The following is a 20636-nucleotide window of genomic DNA, read 5'->3' as shown; positions in this document are numbered from 1 at the left end:
TATATAACAAAGTTAAGGTAGTGATTAGCTCTGAGAAGGAAGGAGCCATAGGCGTTGACGGATGATGAGGTTTAGAGATGACTCTCCCCAGGGAGAGTCATATGTGACTATCAAGTTGTAATAGGCTTAAAAAATCTAAAGCAAATATGACAAAATGTGAATATTTTAAAAGTGTGAAGCTGGGTGCGGGTACCTAAGGGTTTTGTATATTACTCAGTATACTTCTCCATGTATTTGGAATTTTTTTTTAATGTTTATTTATTTGAATAAAGAGAGAGAGAGAGAGACAGAGCGTGAGTAGGGGAGGGGCAGAGAGAGAGACACACAGAATCCAAAGCAGGCTCCAGGCTCTGAGCTGTCAGCACAGAGCCCGATGTGGGGCTCGAATCCATAAACTGTGAGATCCTGACCTGAGCCGAAGTCAGACGCTCAACCGACTGAGCCACCCAGGCGCCCCGAGATCAGACATTTCTATATGCACATATAAATGTGTAGAAAGACGGAGAAAACTCTGGAAGAAGGTACACGAAATTGAACTCTCTGGAGAGGGGCCCGGGATGAAGAGAAAGTTCAGGGAGATGTCTGTTCTGTCTGCGTTAACGGAATGTTTTACATGGAGAACGTTGTCTGTATTACTTGGACAAAACCAATACCAAGCATGGAAGACAAAGGCAGTTCGCCCTCCTGTACCGTTTACATGTACAAATGTGGGGACCACAGAATCCCACCGGCGCGTCCTTCCATATCCAATTTATTTATATTATTGGTAGCCTGCTAATGTTGGCTTTCCCCAAATTTGCATTTAGCTCTAAACTGATGGTTCATTTCCATGAACGATGCAGCTATAACGTTTGCTACCACCAGGCTCTGTGCTCTGCTATGGGACCACAGGGTGACAGGGACACAGTCCCGTTATGGGCCCATCTCTGTCTCACAGGTGAGACTGTCAAGGGGAAAAAAAATAATCGTAATACATACCCTAATCAGGTGATCCGGCAGTCTTGGCCCTTGCCATCTGTCCAGATGAGGTGAAAACTTAATGTCCACCCCGGAACCTGCACACAGATTCTTGGAGCACCTTTAGCCATAATTGCCAAAACCTGGGGGCAACAGAGATCTCCTTCAGTAGGAGAATAGAGGAATAAACCAGGGTGTAATCAGACAGTGGAATATTATCAAGCCATGAAAAGCCAGGGACGGACCCAAATGTCTATTACAAAGCAAAAGAAGCCAATCTGAACAGGCTACTGACTATATTATTGCAACTATAAGACATTTTGAAAGAGGCAAACTCTGGAGACAGCTGAGATCAGTGGTTTCAGGCACTGGGGGGAGAGAGGGATGATCGGAGAGCAAAGAGGCTTTTTAGGACAGTAATACTACGCTGTGTGATATTGCAATGGTGGACGTACATCGTTGTGCATTTGCCCAGACCCATAGGACGCACAGCACCCAATGTGGACCGCGATGTAAATTAGTACGGAGTTTGGATGATAATGACACGTCAGTGTAGGTCGGCCAGTTGTAACGAGGGGACCTCTCTGGTGGGGGGGGGTGGGGGGGATGCTGCGCGTTGTGTGGGGTGGGGAGGGTCGAGTCAAATGGAAACTATTTTCTGCTCAATTTTACTGTGAACCTAAGATTGCTCTAAAAGATAAAGTCTACTTTAAAAATTGAACTATAACCTTCCAGCTCTAAAATTTTCTGATTCTAATTTTTTTTTTTTTTTTTACAGAGGAGACAATTCTTGTTCCTTGATTTTTTAAACTCAGTTTTAAAATCTCACTTGTTCACAGGCACCAAACGAAGTAAAACATTTTTGAAAATATCTGCATGAGTGCTTTAAAAACATTAAATTTCTGGGGCGCTTGGTTGGCCCAGTCAGTTGTGTCCGACTTAGGCTCAAGTCATGATATCACAGTTTGTAGGTTCAAACCCTTCATCGGGCTCTGCGCTGACAGCTCAGAGCCTGGAACCTGCTTCCAATTCTGTGACTCCCTTTCTCTTCTGCCCCTCCTCCACTTGCGCTCTTTCTCTCTCTCTCAAAAATAAACTTAAAAAAATAAATAAGGGCGCCTGGGTGGCTCAGTCTGTTTAGCATCTGACTCCAGCTCAGGGCACGATCTCGTGGTTCATGGGTTCGAGCCCCACGTCGGGCTCTGTGCTGACAGCTCAGAGCCTGGAACATACTTTGGATTTTGTGTCTTCCTCTCTTTCCCTGCCCGTCCCCTGTTCGTGCTCTGTCTCTCAAAAATGAATAAACGTTAAAAAAATTAAAAATAAATAGATAAAAAAATAAAGTTTCTTGCTAAAAAAACACTTTCTCTTAGAATCTTTAAAGGCGATATATGTCTCTAATATTTATATGTATCACAACACAAATATTTACACTCAAATCGCATTTACCTAACAGATTTTTTTAAAATACTGATTGAAAAAAAAAAAAGCGAGTATAGCCCTGCGTGCAACACCAACTTGTGTTATAAGGATCTACCAGCAGGTGGCATACAAGTCCCGAGGCTTGGAAATGTTTGGGCCACACTAGAGAGAAATCCAGTCTTTCACATGTGCCCCCCCACCCCTCCCTGCACCGGCTGCTGAAGCTGGCTGCATGAATCATGATCCACTGGTGGCCACATGTAAAAGCTGAGTCCCATGGCATCCCCTGTGCCCTACTTTCAGGAACAGAAGGGAAGATGGAGGAGTCAAGGGAAAGACCCATTTATTGAGCTCTTATTGTATGCCAAGCCCTCCACGTGCATCATCTTATTGGATCCTACAAAAATCCAATAAGGGTTATTATTTTATGGGGAGACTGAGGTGCTTGTCTAAGTCCCACCGGCAACTCAGCCCCCGAATCCTTAGCAGAGAACTAAGGCATTTGGGTGCCCTTGCTTACAGTAACTGTGATGAGTTTTTTTGTGTGTGTCGCCTGGACGGCTAAGGGATGCCCAGATGGCCAGTAAAACTTTAATCCTGGGTGTGTCTGTAAGGGTGTTTCTGGAAGAGATTGGTGTTTGAATCACTAGACTGAGGTTAGAGGTTCTCGGCACCGTTCAATCCCCTGGGGACCAGAATGGAACCAAAAGGGGAAGGAAGGGCAAATTCTCTCTTCTTGCCCATGAACGTCTGGAGCTCTCGGCTCTGAACCCTTCAGACCCTGGGGCTCACACGGGGGTCCTCCCTCCTCAGGCCTTTGGCCTCACTGGGAGATACACCATCAGCTCCCCTGATTTTTAGGGATTCGGTCTTGGACTGAGTTACACCAGTGGCTTTGCAGGTTCTCCAGTTTGCAGATGGCGGGACTTCTTGGTCTCTAACCACATGAGCCAATTCTCCCATCTCTGCCCCAGCCCTGCTCGTGCATTCTCTCTCAAAATAAACATAAAAATTAAAATTTGCCTGTCTGTATGATTTTAGTACTTTTGCTAAAAGGAACTTGGATGAAAAATTAAAATAGAATAAAATAAATAAAAGGAACTTGGATGTCTTTCCTGGCCACTAGGTTGAATTCAAGGACTACTACCCACCCGCAGGCACGGTGAGGCCCAGAGTTCTCCAGCTAATCTGCAGTGTAAACAACCCCTTCCAGAACCGGGGCCCTGCCTTGAGCAGCAAAGCCCTTTCTCTGCACAAAGGCCAGGCACTGAGGTCTCCGGAACCATCTGGAGAATGGTAGTGAGTGCTCGTGTCCAGGTCAGGACATCCGAGGCAGCAGCGAGGGTCCCCAGAGCCGTGTGCACCAGTGGCTCATCGGCCACTTAGTATGTCCCAGTTGCGTGTATTAACCCCCTGAATAGCCCCGAAACAAAAGAAGCAAGAGATGCCCCAGAGAGAATAAAGAACTGGAGAAAATCATAAATATGCTGTGAGCTCCTGGGGCCAAACCCCAGGGCATCAGTGACAGTTTCTGACTGTAGACAGCTCGGCACCAGCTTTTTCCCCATCAGTAACTGGAGACTCCTGAAGTGTAAACTGGGACAACTGGTGAAGGTATCACGGAAGGCACCAGAGAGTTCACACCAGGGTTATTTATTTCCCACCTTTTCTTTACAACCATCCACCCAGGGATGAGACCCACGTGCGGGTCTCAGGCTCAAATCCCCCTCCAGAGACACAGTCACGTTTCTGACTCTATAGGACACAGGTCCCTGGAGGTCTCAGCAGATCCCCAGGTCACTTTTCCTCCGCCCAGCACCCCGCAGTCCTGGATCACCTGTCCTTTCCCCATTCACACCGAGCAGATGTCTGAAATCGTGGGTCTGTGTCCCCCTTTATGTATGATATACCTATAGCCTAGATTTCCGTCTCCAAGTGCCCAGAAGGAAATTTCTGGTGGATGCACTCAACTAGTCAGGCAATTAGCAGGACACGAAGGGGTCCGAATCATAGACTATCTTGCTGCCACAGTGAGGACAGGGGTTAGTTCTAAGCCAGATGGTCCGGGGCAGTCCTAAGTCCTTCAGAATGCCCAGCAGCTCAGCCTGAGCCTGGGCAAACCTCCCTGGGTGGATGATCCCCTGACTGCTGTAACTTTCCAGAGGGGCAGGATACAGCTCGAGGCTCAGGCGGCTCAGCCCGGCGGTGTGACGCAGCAACCTCTCCATCAGGGCCATGGAGAGGTGGTTCCCGCGGACACTGAAAGTCTGGAGCTGGTGACAGTGGCTGAGGGCCGGCAGGATGGCCTCCAGGTGGGTGTCCGAGAGTCCACAATATTCTAGTACCAGGTCCTGGATGGTGGCTGCCACTCTCTCGAGCAGAACTTGGAGGGGCTTGGGACTAAAACAGGCCAGGCTGAGGCCACTCAGATCCAGCTCCTTCAGCTGACTGATGCTTGGGCACTGGGACAGGCATGCCAAGTCTGATTCTGTAAGCTGGCAGTTGGTTATGGAGAGGGCCTCCAAGGGGCTCTTCAGGCACCTGGGGAGAAACGAAGCAGTTAGGTCTGGCGATCGGGGGAGCAGGGAGCCTTAAGGGGAGACAACTGGCTTGTCCAAGGCCAACATCGTCGTGACCATCTGATGAAGGTCAGTCCCAGGATCCCAGTCTCATTTTAGGCTGAGCCCTTTCACTTGTGCGACTGAGTCAAGTTCGCAAAATCTTTAAAGCTCCCTTTCCCCATCTGTCAAGCAGAGTACAACATACTCCACTTACTTATGGACATGAAGTAATGGAATGAGTAGAATATGCTCAATTAAGCGTGGGCACCAGTGAATTTTGATGGTGGTACATGCAAGACCAGAAATGCTCTCCACTCAGGCTTCCTTCAGGCCGCTGCTTGGGCCTTCGGTGCCCATATCTTTGGGCCAGGTGAGGCTAACGGAGACACACAAAGAACCAACCAGGGCAAGGGGCGCTTCTGGGGGGGGGGGGGCGGTGCTCAGTCGGTTGAGCGTCCGACTTCGGCTCAGGTCATGATCTCATGGTTCGTGGGTTTCAGCCCCATTTCGGTCTCTGTGCTGACAGCTCAGAGCCTGAGCCTACTTCGGATTCTGTGTCTCCCTCTCTCTCTGCCCCTCCCCTGCTCGTGCTGTCTCTGTCTCTAAAACATAAAGGTTAAAAAAAAAAAAAAGAATAAATAAACCGGGGCAAGACCCCACCCCGTCGGCTGGGGGCGCCAGTCTGCAGGGGCTCATCGCTGCATCATCTGCAGACCATCTAGCGCTCTTCATCCTTCTTTCTGCTCTTGTTCCCCTTCCTCACCTCCAGAAGCCTGCATTTCCCTCATTGATGACCTGACCTGGAGCACAAAACCTTTCACGGAGGGGAGTTGAGACGGGCTCGCGCAAGCGCGCCAGGCTGGGGAGCTCCGCGCTTACCTTCGGAAATGCTCACGTCGGCTGTGGCTTCCCCCTCTTCGGGGCCCTCTTCCCTTCACTGTACCCCCCCCCCCCCGGCCATCTTGACTCAGACCTCTCTTCCCAATGGAAGAATTCCCAAGCCCACCCCCACGCCCATCTGACCCCCCCACAGCGTGTGGCAAGGCGTCCCTTTCCAAAGCCTCCAACCGTTATTCGGGTGGTTGCGCGACACCACGCTCTGGACAGAGCCGCGAACCAGGAACCAGACGGCGCCCCTGACCCGCGGGGCTCGCGTTCACCTTCCAGCCCAGCGGGGCCCCGCCCTCACCTGAGCATCTGGCCCAGGCAGCCCTCGAGGAAGGCGGGAGATTCCATACGGAGCTTCCGCAGGTGGCGCAGCCGGAGAAGCTGGGAGGTGAATCGGCCAATGTGCTTTTCCTCGGAGGAGGAGGAGGGCTTGTGGATATGGGAGAGGACGAGTCTCCGCACGTTACTCATCCGGCCCAGGTAAGGAGCAAACTTCCCCAGGGTCGACAGCTGCCAGGTGAAATGCACCTCCACCTCCAGGACACAGCCCAGCTGCACCAGATTCAGGACCTCCTTAATATTTTGGATGGGCATCCCGAAAATCGTCACCTTCTTACAGCACAGGTGTAGCGATCTCCTCCGTCTGGCCCACCTAATGAGGTTGGCCAGGCATTCATCCAGGGTCCTCTCCCTGAGGCAGAGGTCTACGAACACTGTCAAGGGACCCGAGGGCCCCTTCATCCTTAAGCTGTCCTCTGCCACGGGTCCCGTCAGCGGGCACTCATGGACCCTGGCTCCAGACCACATGCTCCAGAAGTTCCGACTGGCATTCCGTAAATCCAGCACCCGCAGTTTCCACCTCCTGTGGGCGACAGGGGAGATTGGCCGAGATGCTTCGCGATCGGTGCAGAAAGAGACCAGAAGTCTCAGTTTGGGCAACAGTGGGACGCCCCCCCCCCCCCGCCCCGCCGCGCCTTCACTTCACATCCCAGACATCGCTCAGCTGCTCGCTCGCCCTCTTCTTCCCTCCCTGCCTTACTTTTCCCTAACTCCTTTTCCCCTCCCATCCTCCCTGGTGTCTGCTTAGTTCCTTTAAGTATCACTGGCAGGAGGCGGAGACAAGCGGCCCTCGCCTCCAGAAGGCGTTGCCCACGGGAGCTCAGCAGCGGCCAAGTCCTGGACTCCCTCACTGGCCTCATCGGATGCCTCTAATCCACCCTTTGGCCATCCAGTCTCCCTGACCCCGGCCGCCTCTTCCAGGATGCCCGGGACCCTACCAGGCTACATGCGTGAGCCTTACCTGGGCCGAACCTTCCGGGCAAGCAGGCAGTCAAGCCCATCGAGCACGGCTTGTAAGGCCTTCTGGTGAGGCATCTGTGTCAGGCCCCCCAGAGGGAGGCGGGCAAAGGGCCAGGCCCGCACCATCGCCTTCAGGGTCTTGTCGCACCTCCCAGCGAGGGCCTCCATGAACAGCAGCGGGAAGAGCTCTGTGGGCAGATACTCCAGAGCAGCGATCGCCAAGTCCTCGTCCTTCAGCAGGCTCTTGGCCGCCAGTTCCAGCAGTCTGGGCGGGGTCCTGGTGACCATCCTGAATCTGCTCTGAAAGGAATCCTCTGGCAATGTCAAGGGAACAAGTCCTCCTTCCCGGGCCAGGCCCATCTGCTCCTCGCCCTCGGGAGGAACCCACTCAGGGCCAAAGTCACGGTTCTGGCAATGGTGGGAGAGCCTCAGTTTACCCCAGTTCCACTCTGGGCTCTGTGGCCGGCCACAAAGCCATCGCTCTGCCCCTGCCGGCACCGGGGCGAGTGTCTCACAAGTACCAAGGGGAAGGAAACGCAACCACTGGCCCAGACATTTCCACCCACTGCTTCCCTTGATTCCAGTTCCACTGGCAAGTGGTAGTGAGGGGCCTGAGAGTGTCATGTGGCCTAACTCATCCTCAGTGCCCCCTGACTGGGAAAGATGAAGGAGATACTTCCAAAAGTTTTAAATGAGAAATTGTAAAAGCCGTGTAACAGTGTTATACAGAATTTGGGAGTAGCAAGAAAATCCCTGAGAGGTACATTTCCATGCACGCACAAGTGGGGGAGGAGGGGGAGGGAGAGAGAGAGAGACAGAGACAGACAGACAGGGAAAACCTCAAGCAGGATCCACACCCAGCTCGGGGCCCAACTCGGGGGCTCCATCCCACGATGGTGAGACCATGACTTGAGCCCAAATCAGGAATCGGAAGCTCAACTCACTGAGCCACCCGGGCACCTCACGTGGGATGTTTTTAAGCGTTTAGTTAAAAAAGAAAGAACTGGTGAAATCACAAAGCCATAAAATATAGGAGCGATAATCGGAGGGCACAAACTAAATATTTAAAATGTCAAGAAATAAAAATTTAAAAATATATTTAAAAAATCTGCCTGGCCAAGACATTTAAAAATGACATGAACCAAAGCTCAAAATCAAAATGTTTGGGATTTAGGCAAAACTGTACTTAGGGTCACCTGTGTAGCTCAGTCGGTTGAGCGTTCGACTTCGGCTCAGGTCATGATCTCACGGTCCGTGAGTTCGAGCCCCACATCGGGCTCTGTGCTGACAGCTCAGAGCCTGGAGCCTGCTTCAGATTCTGTGTCTCCCTCTCTCTCTGGGCCCTCCCCCCCACTTGCTCTCTCTTGCTCTCTCTCAAAATAAATAAACATTCAAAAAAAAAAAAAAAAACCAAAGACTTAAACCTGCTCACCTCAAAAAGAAAGGAAAAGGAAAAGTGTGCCATCTTGAGCTGCATGGGATGGGAATGTCCTTAACCAGGACAGCAACTTACCATCTCTGAGGCAGTCGGCCAGGTGCTCAGATCTCGGACCTGGTGGAGAAGCCAAGTCTGTGGTTCCAAGGATGGAGGGCTCTGTATTTCTTCTCTGGTGCCTGAGGCTTTTACATACCTTTCTAATCCCATATCCCCCGCCCCTTTCAACCACTAACTTCTAATTGGAGAACAACACTTGATTAGATCCTTCAATCTCCTTCCGGCTATTCCTGACTGGGTCTTTGCCTTTTTCTAGATTGATTGAATCATATGCCTATTCAGGAAGGGGAAAGAGTTAGAGAGGGGGGGAAAGTCAAGAACTCATTAATCAATTCACTCCACAAAAATGGATTGGGTTTTACTAATAGGGTGTGGTCTAGCCCTGAGTATGAGACAAGGAAGTTTAATCTATTCCTGACATTAGAGAGTATCAGTTATTGGGCGATCTTTGACCCCATCAAAAATTATCAAGATGTTCCAGAGTTAAAACAGCTTCATGCAGACAGTGGTATCATCCCCAAAGAAAACAAAATAAGGGTCTCTGAATCAAGTTGTCACTTAGGTTTTACGTCAAGTAATATAGCAAATCAGAAGCCCATTCAGGGAGCAAGGTGGGGCAGCTGGGTTGCGGTTGGTTCTCCAGACCGTAAGACTTCTCTGAAGGAGATCAGGTCAAAGTCATAAGGAGAAAGTGGGGCTAGGGGCTGGGCAGGGCAGAGGTGGGTGATCCTAATGGGACCCTGTGAATGACCCAAGACTGTAAAATACGGGTTATTTTCCTTGGGGAGCAGGGAGATTGAAAGACTTTTCTCTCAATAGAGACATTAACAAGGGAGTGGCTGGGGTAGAGACAACACCATTCTTGAGGGCAGGGAGGGAGATTCTGTCTTCAGACCCTCCAGGGACGGAAAGGGTGTTTCTCCCAGAAAGATGGGATTAGCTTGGGGACCTGACCTAAAAAGACTAAATCTAAAAATGTCAGCTGAGGGAGAGGCAGGCAACCCTAGCAAGTCAGACACTTCCAAATCTGAAAGCTCCAGGAAGGGTGGACACTGTGGACCTTCGGGATCTTGGAGCCAGGAAGACAAATAAACGTGGGCCGATCACGCATGTGACCTCATCAGCATCATGGCAGCTGTTTCCAGGAGACATTTTCTTTTAGCCTCAGAGTTGTTCCCACAGAGGACACTTCTCAGACAGCAGTTAGATTGGCCCCAGCCATTTCTGGGGCCTCGGGAACCTAACCTTTCCAACCCCACTGGCCCCTTTTGAAGCATAATTTGACAATGAACATTTCCTCCAATTTAGGTAACAATTGAGGCAAATGTAGCTTCAAAGACCCCTTTCTACCCTTAAGATATCTTGGACACAGAGAGCCTGACCAAGGACATGACATTAGGCAAAGAAATAAAACTCTCTGTTTGTAACAAGTGCAGTACACTGAACACCACCCCCTTTCCCCCACAAAATCCAGAAGCTATATTCAGTGTTTGCAGATCTGCCAAATGTAGGGATGAATCCCTGCCCGGGCTGGATCACAAGTGGATTCTTTTGAAGTCTCAGGATATGAAGAATGGGAGACTATCCCTCTGTTTCCAGATAATTCCCCAAGCCTTTCTCTCTACATTCAGTGTGAGGTCCAAACAATTCTTCTATTACCACTGGGTGCCAGGGCTAAGATTCTTTGAAGGATGTTCTCCATCTTGGTATCTTTCTGGAAGATTCTTTTTGCCACATATCTGCCCTCGGTATAAATGGCCTTTGCATGACATTGGGTTTAGTTGGATTGTACTCAACAGACATTTTATTTATTTATTTTTTAATTTTTTTTAACCTTTATTTATTTTTGAGACAGAGAGAGACAGAGCATGAACGTGGGAGGGGCAGAGAGAGAGAGGGAGACACAGAATCGGAAGCAGGCTCCAGGCTCTGAGCCATCAGCCCAGAGCCGGACGCGGGGCTCGAACTCACGGACCGCGAGATTGTGACCCGAGCTGAAGTCGGTCGCTTAACCAACTGAGCCACCCAGGCACCCCTCAACAGACATTTTAACTCCTAGCAATCACCTTTATTAATAACCTGCATTAGGGTGAGATTCGTGACAAGGATAATCATAAATGCCTGTTATTGAACACACACTGGGCAAGCCATGGTGCCAGCACTTTTCCTCCACTGCCTCAAATAACCTTCACAGAGAATCTGAAGATCACTGCTAGCTCCCCCATTTTTAAGCCTGCTAGCTTTGACACAGTGAAGAGTTGGAGGCTCAGAAGAACCTCCCTAGTTGTCAGACAACTTAAATGTTAGAAAATACTTACTGATAGACTTCTTGTGAGTATCAGTGAAAATGAGAAAATTGTAGAAGTCCAAGGGAGGGATATTTCTACGGGATCCAAGCTTCTATGAGACCCAAGGAGGTAAGAGGGGTCAAAGTCTTCAAATGTCCCCGAAAATATAAATGTTCAACACTCTTCTCCTCTCAGGCAACAGGACACTCTTTTCTGTCCACCACCACACAGGGCCTGTTTGCTAAGGGGACACACTGGGGCATCCGAAGAGTAGGGAGCCCATCTGCACAGAGATGCCATCATCCTTGCCCAATTCAGGGGTCCAGCAGGACTCCTGGAGTCTGGTGAGAAGCCTGGATTTGTGGGACATTTTATTGTGTCCTACTCTCCTGTCCTCATGACCCCTAGTTTACTGCCCACGTGAGAGCAGCCTTCTGAGCCCATCAGGGTGATGTCCTGACCCCCTTTCTCCAGTTACAGAATCCCAACTGAGATTCCAAAAATCTACTCCTGGGTCCTTGCTCAGGGGGTTAGAATATTTCTTCTAGTTCCCTCTCCCAGCCTGAGCTGACATGGCAGCCTTCTCTTCCTCCATTCCAGGAGCTCCAGCTCACCTCTCCTAGAATGTGGAGCATGGAGACCTTTCCTACAGTATCAGCAGAAATCAAGAAATTCTTCTCACATTCTACTAGGCTATTTTGAAGGATATGACTAACCACAAGGCACAGAGTACCCCAACTGCTCTTCTGAATCCAAAGAGGCATCCAGAAATGCTGGAAAGTGACCCCTTTTGGGTTTCAGAGGAGGACCCTGATTCTTCTGGTCTTCCTAGAGGTTCAAGGATGATGAAAGGCTTTGGGGACCATTATGAAGTGGCTCTTCCCTCTGTGTCTCTCTTGGCCCAGACCTTGAGCTGGCAAAATCCTACTGGGATCCAGGAAATTGTTCTCTCCCAAGTTAGATGTCTTCTTACCTTGAAGTGTCTTGTCTTCTGTGCCTTTTTAAAAGCCCAAGTCTCTTTTGACCCTAATTACCCCCTCCAGTTCCATGAATATCTTGCCGTAAATAAGGGGCTGTTCTCTTTCTTCCTCATCAATAAAGGTTTCATGACAAATCACCCTGGGTCCAGACAATTAAGGCCAAGGGACTAGCTTGTAGAAGCATGGGGTGGGAAGCATGTCGGCTAGCTCCCTCAAGGGGGGGAGGCACCAGAGGAACCCAGGGAAGGAAGAGGAAAAAGAGCAGGGTATGGCCAGCTGAGCAGGAGAATATGTCCTCTGGTTCTTGCAGAGCTGTGTTCCTTCAAGGCTGAGCCCACCAGGGTCTCAGCCTGGATTTGAGGGCTGAGAGTTTCCGAAGCCTTGGCTTTGTCTGCACCAGCTACAGTGAGTTTCCAGGGGCTGCCTCCACTCCAAGGGCACAGAATCAGGCCAGTGGAGAGTCCAGAGGGAGAGACTGGTGATCACCCATCCTGGGTGCAAAGCTGAGGGGCCGGTTGTGAGGGGACCTGGCCTGGACTTCAGGCTCAAGAGAGGGTACTCTTTGGAAAATTTGCTGTTCATGTCTCCTCACTCCTTATGGTCTGTTTGGACTTAGAGACTTTGGCTTTCCAGGAGAAAAGGGGAAAGAATGGTGCCTGGCACCATGTCCGTGTCAACCAAGTGGACTCAAATGTCCTACTGCAAGCCATTGGAAGGTCAAGGTAGATGCAAGTAAAACGAAGGTCTCCCAGGCTGCCTAGGAAGAGAGAACAAAGGTGGAGTACGGGGAACCTCAGGACAGGAGCCCGTATGGGTGGAGGACTCTGTGGGCACATTCACTGCGAAGTCTTGGCACACTGGACACACCCCAAGGCCACCCCCTCTCTCCACTCTCCCTGATTCATTAAAAGTGTTTACTCATTCGGGGAGCCTGGGTGGCTCAGTCGGTTGAGCATAGGACTTTGACTCAGGTCATGATCTTACTGTTCGTTAGTTCAAGCCCCACATCAGGCTCTGTGCTGACAGCTCAGAGCCTGAAGCCTGCTTTGGATTCTGTGTCCCCTCTCTCTGCCACTCCTCCATTGGTGCTCTGTCTCTCTCTCAAAGATAAATAAACATAAAAAATTTTTTTTAATTAAAAAAATAAAATTCATAGTGCTGATGGACACACAACTCTATGAATAGACTAAAATCACACAATTGTAGCCTACACATAGCTGGATTGTGTGGCATATGGATTATACCCCAGTAAAGCTGTTATTTTTTTTTAATGTCACACTTCACACTCATTTTTTTTTAATTTTGGAAAACACAACTGCTTTTGATTAAAAAAAAAAAGATGGTGTTTATATTTCGTAGCCCATAGGTTGGGAACTGTTATATATAATTTCATTAATAAACATGTTTTTAACATTTTTCCATTTGAGTTGATATAGAAAATATTAATAGACATAACCCACCTGAACAAAAGCTCTTGGGGATCTTTGATACATTTTAAGGATAAAAAGGAGTCTTTGAGACCAAACTTTGAGACCTGCTGATCTAGGAAGAAAGTTGACCAAAAAGGAAAGCAGTGGTTTCTCCCTAGTGTTGAGAACTTACATGATGGTTCTTTTCTCCTTATATTGTTAGTTGATGCCCTGCGAGCCACCCACATACACCTGGCATGATCTGACTGGTAGGGGTCAGCGCCCCGCCCCCCAGACAGACCACACTCCAGCAGCAACTCCTGGCTTGGTTGTGTTAGTTTAGACAGAGAAGTCAATCCTAAATGCAAACATTTCTTTTGTCTCTTCCGTTGCTTTCATTTCTCTTTCCAGTCCAGTTTTTGGCATGACTTCTCAGAATAATTTTAATATGAATCATGAAGTCAGCAACACGCAGTGCCCTACAAACCAACGGAGTGTGGAGAAATGTGGGGTGCTGTCTGGGGTGCAGGGGTACCTCTCCGCGGTGAGACCCGAGGCACTCGGTACCATGCCCTGGCTCCTAGCTGGACCCACCAGCCCGGCGGTGCCTGGACCGGTCATTCGTGCAGCGGTTTCCTTATTATGGTTTATGCTTGAAGATGCACTGGGCCAACACCAAAGAATCAAGCCAGCTAGAGTCATATCAAGCTGTCCCCTGAACTTCCAAGTGAAGTTCATCTGCATAACTGGGGCTTCCCCCACCAGCGCCCCTGGTTTGCACTGGGTGCAACTCCCGGCCTGACCTCAGAACCCTTTCCCGACTTGGATCACAGGACACGTTCTTCAGACCTTGGAAGAGTGGACACGTGGGCGGGCTGGGAGACTGCAAGGTTATCCTCAGGGCCTTCTAGGCCCCAGGACGCCGTCTCCCGGTTCGTGCTGGAGTTGCAGAGCGCCCCCTGGGGCTACCATGATGCCACATCTCTTTCCAGGGTGGTCCTTCTGCAGGGTGTCCGTCAGTGGCAGAGCCGTTCCCCAGGGAAGGCGGTGACTCAGAGTCCAGGTTCCCAGGAGGTTCCTTGATAACTGCTTCAGACACAGCCCAGTGGCCACGCCCACGCAGACGTAGTCGCTGGTCCGATTCGAGGTCCCCAAGGCGAGCTTTAGGCCCATTCGGATGTCCGCTGCTCTCCCGTCCCAGCCCCAGCTCCAGTTCCCAGCGAGCAGGCGCTACACCCGCGGGGACTATTAGACTTTCCTCTCTCCCACTAACGCTCTTGGTCTTCTAAGCCTTTGCTCTTCCAAAGCCTTTTCCAAATCTACAGGGTTCTGTCCCACCTCATCTGCCTCGTCCCGCACCTCTCTGTCTGGACCATCTTGTGTCTCTGTCCACCAGGGGGCACTGCGGGCCCGGAGTTGGCGGCAGTGGAGGATGCCCTGGAAAGCACTGGTCTCTGCTTCAACTAGGGGGGAGCGTAGGGAGAGGAGGCTAGGAAGGCAGAAGGTAGCCACGGGGGCAGAGGCCGGCTAGGGTCTCACTGGAAGTTTGTAAGTAGGGCTGTGACCTGACCTGATGAATGTTTGCCACTCCTCCTCGCTCCCCTCCCCACACTACGGCTGGATTATGTCCCACGGGGGAGTTAAACAGGGAAGCAGAGACACCAGCCAGGAGACTGTCTGCTGCTCCCCATGGGGGATCCTGGCTTGCCCTTGAGTGGCCCTGGGGATAGCTTTGTGGACATCCTGGAGGTGGAATCACTGGGACTTGCTTAGAGCAAATGGCAGGTGTGAGGGGTTAAGAGACCCTCTAAAGCTCGGTCCTGACTTCCTGAGATTAAGAGGAATGGAAGGGAGCAGGTGTATCAAAAAAAAAAAAAAAAAAGGTAGGGAGGGGGTAAGAAGTTAAGAAGTTGGCTGCACTGTATTAGATTGCAGACAATTCTATCACTGAGTGAAAAAACTAAGTACAGAATAGCAAATGCAATAGAATTCTATTCAAATAAAATGATATATATACTCATTCAATCGCTATTTGCAAATGTCTCCGGTTGATTTTGTATTTTTTACCTGATGCTGCAGGGTTGGAGGGGCACCAGCACCATCCAAAGCCAAGGCCCCCAGCCAAGGTCGGTTTCAGGTCTGGAGGAGTGACTATAACCACAGTTCCACTGCCATCTCTCCAGAGACCTCAGAGACATCCCATTTCTCAGATGGCCAGAATTGGGACCTCAAAGTGAGCCCTACATAAACTTGCAAGTCAACAAGGATATGCCTTCAAATTCATGCCCAATTCTCTGAACCCAACATGGGAGCACCCAAATACATAAGACGGTTAATAACAAACATAAAAGAACTAATCAATAATAATACAACTATAGTAGGGGACTTTAATGCCCCTCTTACATCTGTGGACACGCTTCTAAGCAGAAAACCAACAAGGAAACAATGGGTTTGAATGCCACAGAGGACCAGATGGATGTAACAGATATATTCAGAAAATTTCATCCTCAGACAGCAGAATGCACATTCTTCTTGAGTACACATGGAACATTCTCCAGAACAGATCACATATTAGACCACAAAACAGGCCTCAGCAAATTAAAAGGGTTGAAGTCATACCAAGCATCTTTTCTAACCACAACACTATGAAACAAGAAGACGAGCACAAGAAAAAAAATTGGAAACAGCACAAATACATGGAGGTTAAAGAACATCTTACTAAAGAATGAATGGGTCAGCCAGAGAATCAAAGAAGAAATTTAAAAGTCCATGGAAACAAATGAAAATGAAAACACGGCAGCCCAAAACCTTTGGGATGCGGCAGAAGGCAGTTCTAAGAGGGAAGTTTATAGCAATACAGGCCTAGCTCAAGAAGCAAGAAAGATCTCAAACAACCTAAGCTTGCATCTAAAGGAGCTAAAAAAAGAACAACAAATTAACCCTGGATCAGAATAATAACCCTGGATCCAGAAAGGGAATAATAAAGATTAGAGTAGAAGTAAATGATATAGGAGCTAAAAAAACAATAGAGCAGATCGATGAAACCAGGAATTTGTTTCTCTGGTGAAACAAATCAATGAAGAGGGCCTCCTGGTTGGCTCAGGTCATGATCTCACGGCTCGTGGGTTCAAGCCCTGCATCAGGCTTGCTGCTGTCAGCTCAGAGCCCACTTCGGATCCTCTGACCCCCCACTCTCTCTGCCCTTCCCCTGCTCGTGCTTGGTCTCTCTCTCTCTCTCTCTCTCTCTCTCTCTCTCGTAAGTGTCCAACTTCAGCTCAGGTCATGATCTCATGGTTTGTGGGTTCAAGCCCCACGTCAGGCTCTGTGCTGACAGCTCAGAGCCTGGAGCCTGCTTCGGAACCTGTGTCTCCCTCTCTTTCTGTTCCTTCCCCACTCACACTCTGTCTCTCTCCAAAAATAAATAAAGATTAAAAAAAATGTAAAAAGCTTCTGCACAGCAAAGGAAACAATCAACAAAACTAAAGGACAACCTACTGAATGGGAGAAGATATTTTCAAATGACATGTCTGATAAAGGGTTGAATCTAAACTATATGAAGAACTTATACAAATCAACGCCAAAACAAACAAACAAACAATCCAATAAAAAGTGGGCAGAGGACACGAACAGACATTTCTCCAAAGAATACATCCAGATAGCCAACAGACACGTAAAAATATCCTCATTATCACTCATCGTCAGGGAAGTGCGAGTCAAAAGTATAATGAAATATCACCTCACACGTGTGAAAATGGTTAAAAAAAAAAAAACCTCTAGAAACTAGTGCTGGTGAGGATGTGGAGAAAAAGGAAACTTCTTGCACTGTTGATGGGAACGCAAACTGGTATAGCCATTCTGGAAAACAGTATAGAGATTCCTCAAAAAGTTAAACATGGAACTACCCTACAACCCAGCAACTGTACTGCTGGGTATTTACCCAAAGAATACAAGACCACTAATTCAGAGGGGTGCACGAACCCCTATGTTTACAGCAGCATTATTTACAGTAGCCAAGATATGGAAGCAGCCCAAGTGTCCATCGACTGGTGAATGGTTAAAGGAGATGTGGTGTGTATGCAATGGAATATCATTCAGCTGTTAAAAAGAAAGAAAACTTGCCATTCGCACCATGGTTGGAGCTAGAGGGTATAATGCTAAGTGAAATAAGTCAGAGAAAGACAAATACCATATGATTTCACTCATAGGTGGAATTTAAGAAACAAAACAAATGAGCGAAGGGGAAAAAAGAGAGAGAAGCCAAGAAACAGACTCGTATCTATGGAGAACAAACTGGATGGTTATCAAAAGGGAGGTGGGAGGAGGATGGGTGAAATAGCACTTGTGATGAGCCCCAGGTGATGAAAATAAAAACTTAGGGGCACCTGGGCGGCTCAGTCAGTTAAGCATCTGACTTGAGTTCAGGTCATGATCTCACGGTTTGCAAGTTTGAGCCCCGCGTCGGGCTCTGTGCTGACGGCTCGGAGCCTGGAGCCTGCTTCGGATTCTGTGTCTCCCTCTGTCTCTCTGCCCCTCCCCACTCATGCTCTGTCTCTCTCTGTCTCTCAAAAAATTAAAAAATTAAAAAAAAATAAACTTAAAATAAAAACTTAAAAAAAAATCATTACTGAATTCTCTAAGCATCGGTACACCCAGGTTCACCACCAGCTGCTAGATGTTTTCCGAGAAGAAACAGAAAATCTGGTTTTGAATTATGTTCACGTCTGCAGAATTAGTGTCAATCCCAGAGAAACCCTGAACCCAGAACCATAGCCACCTGTAAACTGGTGTCAAATTGGCCATAGGGGGCAGGCTGGTCCCATCCAGTGGGACAGCACCAGGGGTGGCTCCTGGGTTTTGCTCCTGAAGTGCTAGGTTGCAGAGTAAAAACATCAAAGCATCACGTCTTGATGGAGGGAACGGCTGGCTAGACTTGTTCTCTGTGGCCTTGGCTGTTTTCTTGACTGTTGTCTTTATTGAACAAGAGTTGCCACCATTTATGGAGGATATATTACGTACTAAGGTCTGGCCTCAGTATTTCTATCTGCGTTAGAGACAGTTATTTGCACCCATTGGTGGAGGAAGAGAGATTCAGAGAGGGGCAGTAACTACTTCAAGGTCACACAGCCTATCCCTGGTGAAACTGGAATTCTAAGGCATGGCTGCCAGTGCTCTTGAACCTTTCACGATGCTGTCCCAGCACCCAGGAATGCACTGCTCATTTTATACTTTGTAATACATTACAGCCACTTTTTAATCTGTGAGTGTGGAAGGAGAGGGAGCACTGACTGGTACGGGCAGCCACAGGCCTTGGGTCTGTTCAGTCCCAGCCTCCACCTCCCCAATTGCCTGGAAAGGACTAGATATGTCTTGGGGCTTAAGTGATGGAATACACACGGGGTGCAGAGGGCACCTGCCTTGCATCCAGGCTCCAGGTGAATAATGCACTCCCAGCCCCCAACCATAGTCCACACCTTCACCCCCTGAACCTCTAAATAGGTTAGTTTATATTCAAAAAGGACTTTGCAGATGTGGCTAAGGATTTGAGATGGGGGGGGGGGGTTATCCTGGATTATCCAGGGCCCAATGTAATGACAAAGGTCCTCCTGAGAGGGAGGCAGAGAGAGATGTCTCATTGCTGCTCTGGAAACAGAGAGAAGGGCCATGCGTCGAGGCGTGTAGGTGTCCCTTCGAAGCAGGAAAAGACAAGGAACCCAGTCACCCCTAGAGCTTCCAGACCAACTCATAGTGGACTTCTCACCTCCGGAACCGCAAGAGAATAAGCTTTAAGCCGCTAAGTTTGTGGTGTTTGTTACAGCAGCAGTAGGAAACCCATACACGAGCTTTCTGGGCTCTTAACAGACCTGCCAAGCTCCTTCCCAACACGGAGCCACACACACAGGCTATTCCTGCAACCTGAGCTGCACCTCCCCCTTCCCCACCTGCCCCTGCACAAGGCCAGTCCCCTCAATGTCCCGGCCTCAGCCTAAATGTCCCTTCTTCGGGGTAGGCTTCCCTGATATCCTGTCCCCATGCCCCCATTATTGCTCTTAGGGCTTCCCTTCACTTCAGCACCCCTGCCCCCACCAATCTCCCTGATGACCCCTTGGTCCCCAAGGTCCCGAGTTCCATACACCTGTCTCTGACTTCTCTCTATCCTGTCCTGTATTGGTTGAAGAGCCCTCTCCTCTGCCTGATGGAAGGTTCTGTGTTGGCACCAGCTCCCCAGATCTCAAAGGATGTTTACGGGATGAATGAGTGGCTCCTGGAGGGGTGAGGAAGTCCAGCTGGGCACCAGCCCACAGCTGTCACTCGGAAGCTCTTCTCCTGGCACAACATCCTTTATTCCTCTTCCTCTTCTGGTCCATCCCTCATTCAACAAACATGACTCAGCACCTCGCATGCAGTGCCAGGCTCTGACTTCAGGAAGCTTCGAGTCTCGTAGGGAAGACAAGGTCATTGAACAGACGCTTGGAGAAATGAGTGATGGCTCTGAAGTGTGCTGAGGTCAATCTAGAGAAGCCCGGAGCCAGCAGGTGTCCCTGGCAGGGATAGCCCGAACCCAGTCTTCCTCCACTTTGAGTCACATTACCTGTGGCACAGAGTTAAAGCCAACCACGCACACGTGCCCCTGAGCCACACGCACGGCGGATCGACGTGTCCAGCTGGTCCCAAGGGTTTCTGCTGGCATTTCTTTGAAAAGACAGTTTTGCACCAGACCTAAGCATGCTTGCTCTGTGACCAGCCTGCCTAGGACTCATTCCCTGTGCAACTGCAGACCAGGCAGTTAATCTCTATGGTCTGTTCCCTCATCTGTAAACAGAAATGACATTTATAATCCCTATTGGGGCATGTATTATAGATGGTGGTGGTGACAAGGCAATGAGATAATCTAAATTAGGCCCAGATCCCGGGCCTTCAACCCAGAATAAATATTAACTTGGGTTTTTCCCCGCCCCCCCCGCCCCAGCTTTTTTTTTTTTTTTCCTTGATTATTTGCTAGAATGTGGTAGCAGGTGCCAAAAAGGTAAGGAAAAGCATCACGGAAAATACTTCTACGCATTCCTTTTTCTCCAAAGCAGAGAAAACAACTGTTTGTCGTAGCAGATGTGAGATGGGCTGGCAGAGACTCAGAATTGCATCGATGCACTGCCGTGGACAGATGGCCAGGTTCTAAAGTATGGAGGAGCAGAAAAGTGACTTCCTCTCTGATGCTGGCAGAAGGATTCTAGGTGGGCTCGCTTTTTCCCGAGTCAGAAGTGAGAGGGCCTGGGTGGCTCTGTCAGTTAAGCTCCTGACTCTTGATTTCATCTCAGGTCATAATTTCACGGGTTCGAGCT

General features: G+C 49.3%; 1 protein-coding gene across 1 annotated transcript; it reads right to left on the bottom strand.

Moving 5' to 3' along the window:
* Positions 1 to 4361: 4361 nt before the first annotated feature.
* On the bottom strand, positions 4362 to 7433 carry LOC115522386 (PRAME family member 12-like). Its single transcript, XM_030328199.1, has 3 exons — positions 7129 to 7433; positions 6130 to 6690; positions 4362 to 4920 (listed from the first exon to the last, which is right to left on the bottom strand). The coding sequence occupies exons 1-3, from the start codon at positions 7413 to 7415 to the stop codon at positions 4362 to 4364; spliced, it is 1407 nt and encodes a 468-aa protein (XP_030184059.1). The 5' UTR covers positions 7416 to 7433.
* Between the last annotated feature and the right edge of the window lie 13203 nt (positions 7434 to 20636).

Source organism: Lynx canadensis, chromosome C1 (genome assembly GCF_007474595.2).
Source record: "Lynx canadensis isolate LIC74 chromosome C1, mLynCan4.pri.v2, whole genome shotgun sequence".
Lineage (NCBI taxonomy): Eukaryota > Metazoa > Chordata > Mammalia > Carnivora > Felidae > Lynx > Lynx canadensis.
This window is presented reverse-complemented; position numbering and strand designations above follow the sequence as displayed.

Coding starts and splice junctions, on each gene's coding strand:
- LOC115522386 (XM_030328199.1), bottom strand. CDS start 7,415: ATGGTCACCAGGACCCCGCCCAGACTGCTGGAACTGGCGGCCAAGAGC. Junction 6,691..7,128: donor GCCCGGAAGGTTCGGCCCAG/GTAAGGCTCACG, acceptor TGTCGCCCACAG/GAGGTGGAAACTGCGGGTGC. Junction 4,921..6,129: donor TGCCTGGGCCAGATGCTCAG/GTGAGGGCGGGG, acceptor GTTTCTCCCCAG/GTGCCTGAAGAGCCCCTTGG.